Source organism: Daktulosphaira vitifoliae, unplaced genomic scaffold (assembly GCF_025091365.1).
Source record: "Daktulosphaira vitifoliae isolate Bord-2020 unplaced genomic scaffold, ASM2509136v1 Scaffold_1, whole genome shotgun sequence".
NCBI lineage: Eukaryota > Metazoa > Arthropoda > Insecta > Hemiptera > Phylloxeridae > Daktulosphaira > Daktulosphaira vitifoliae.
Window position 1 is genome coordinate 17,107,977 of NW_026099572.1, and position 2,547 is coordinate 17,110,523.

A 2,547-nucleotide genomic window follows, 5' to 3' on the forward strand; every position below is an offset into this window, starting at 1 on the left:
AACCACTATTGTTACATCTCAAAATTTTCAAGGCTTGTATCAAAACAACGCTCAAAAAGTAAACGACAAGAATATCATTGTAAACGATGTCTCAGCGTATTTAACGAGCAACCGTTATTAACTCGTCCGTGTGGGAAAGAGGGTCTTAAATAACATGTAAAAATGTGTGCNTGCGAGTGGGAAAGAGGGACTTAAAGAACATGTAAAAATGTGTGGAAAATTCAAGGAGGCTCGCATTGTTCTACCACAGCCTAACTCTGATCTTTCAATATTATGTTTTAAAAACACAAGACGAGAAGAAGCAATACCGTTAGTTATCTACGCTGATATGGAAAGTTTACTTGTTCGAACGATGGAACAAATATCGGACAAGTCTATGATTGTACAAAAACATAAACCAATGAGTTATTGTTTTTACTTAGTACGCAACTCCAAAATATTACCGCAAAACATGTGTCAGGGATTACCGGAGGAACCAGTAATGTATCGAGGACCTGATGCTGCTAAACATTTTGTATCAGCGTTGGTGGATATTGGAAAACAAGTATCAGATATCATGAAAATTAACATCGAAATGAATCCTCTAACTTCTGAGGAACAACATCGTTTCAATACCACAAAACATTGCGACTCGTGTTTAATAGAGTTTACCGATAAAATAGTAAAAGTCAAGGATCATAATCATTGGACGGCAAAATTTCGAGCTGTTTTATGCCACAAATATAATTTACAACGACGATATTCCGCTTTCATACCAATTATCATGCATTGTCTTTTNATATTCCGCATTCATACCAGTTATCATGCATGGTCTTTCAAACTATGACTCGCACATGATAATACCAGAAATGGCTTACGACGATAAAGACATTACTGTTATAGCACAATCCGAAGAAAAATATATTTCGTTCAGTAAGACAATAAGCGATTATTTTCAACTTGAATTTATAGATTCATATCGATTTTTGCAAGCGAGTTTGTATCAACTTACAACCACCTTGACTTTACCTGATTTTGCACTTTCATTAAATGTCTTTAAATCATTGGAGTTGGTCACACGGAAATCGGTTTTCCCATACGAATACGTAGACAGTTGGGAAAAACTTGACGAAAATCAGTTGCCAACCCACGAAAATTTTTACAGTTCCATTACGAAAACTACAGTATTCGAAGAGGACTATGAACATGCAAAAAAAATGTGGCAACACTTTGAATGCAAAACTATTGGTGATTATAGTGACAAGTATTTACTTGTCGACGTTATGGTATGTTGTTAATTTTTTTAGTAATTAACAATTATAAATACATTTATTTTTTAGGTACTTGCTGACATATTTGAAAAGTTTCGCGCGGAGAGTTTAAAAAATTATTCTCTGGATCCCACTCATTATTACTCATGTCCAGCCCTATCATTTGATGCTATGTTAAAATATACTGATGTCAACATCGAACTGATAACAGACCCAGATATGTTATTAATGTTTGAATTGGATATACATGGAGGTTTGACACAAGTATGTGTGATTATTAAAAATATAAAAATATGTTTAATAATATTTATATATATATATATATTATGTTTAATATAGGTCAATCAGCGATATGCTCGAGCAAATCATCCAGGTATCTCTGACTACAATCCCAATATTCCACATAAATATCTTCAATACCTAGATGCTACAAATTTATATGGAACAGGTAGTTTTTTTTAAATAAAAAAATTAATGTTTGTGTAAAAAAAACTATCCCACTGATCATCCATGTGTTACAGTGATAAACGTAAAAAAACAACCGGGTACATTTACCGACGAATGTAAAGGTATGCATATGGAGGAAATTGTTGCACTCTTGCCCAAAGTCTATGCGTACCTGATTGCCTACAAAAATTATAAAAACTTTTTGCGGCAAGAAGAAGTGAAGCGATTGAAGGGTATTAATATGGGTGTAGTGAAACATGAAATAAATATGGTTGACTATTTAAATTGTTTGCGAAATAAACTAAAACAAATCCACAAGAAAATTTCAATCATATGTTCAAAACATCACAATGTTTTGACGGTAGAAACGAGGAAACTCGCATTGTCCAACAACTATGACAAGCGTGCAATAGTCGGCGACGAGTTTGGGTATAAAAATGTATATACAAAAGCGTAGGGACATTATTCTTTAAATACATAACAATTTATTTTGTATAAAATATATTATTGTATTTAATATATGTCAATTTATTATATAATCTTTAATTTATAATTTATTTATGAAAAATATACTTATTGTAGAAATAAAAATGAATATTATAAAGTATTCGTGTTTATATATATATTTTTTAATACAATAGCGTTACATGTTATAATTCATCCATTGTTTTAAACATATAGTCTTATATAAACTGCACATATTTGGGTTGTTCATGTGTCGGATACAACATGGTTTTGTAACACAACATAAATTGTACAGAGGAGGACAGTCCAAATCCTCTACGTTGACTATACGTTGTCCCGGTATGTACTTTTCAACTACTCGCTTTTTTACAGCTCCCTTCACGTA

The 2,547-nt window shown here is 32.2% G+C and overlaps 1 protein-coding gene across 1 annotated transcript; it reads left to right on the top strand.

Moving 5' to 3' along the window:
* Positions 1–848: 848 nt before the first annotated feature.
* On the top strand, positions 849–2,154 carry LOC126904963 (uncharacterized). Its single transcript, XM_050684397.1, has 4 exons — positions 849–1,265; positions 1,320–1,514; positions 1,590–1,698; positions 1,772–2,154. Exons 1-4 carry the CDS (start codon positions 849–851, stop codon positions 2,152–2,154), a joined length of 1,104 nt encoding a protein of 367 aa, XP_050540354.1.
* The last annotated feature ends 393 nt before the right edge of the window (positions 2,155–2,547 follow it).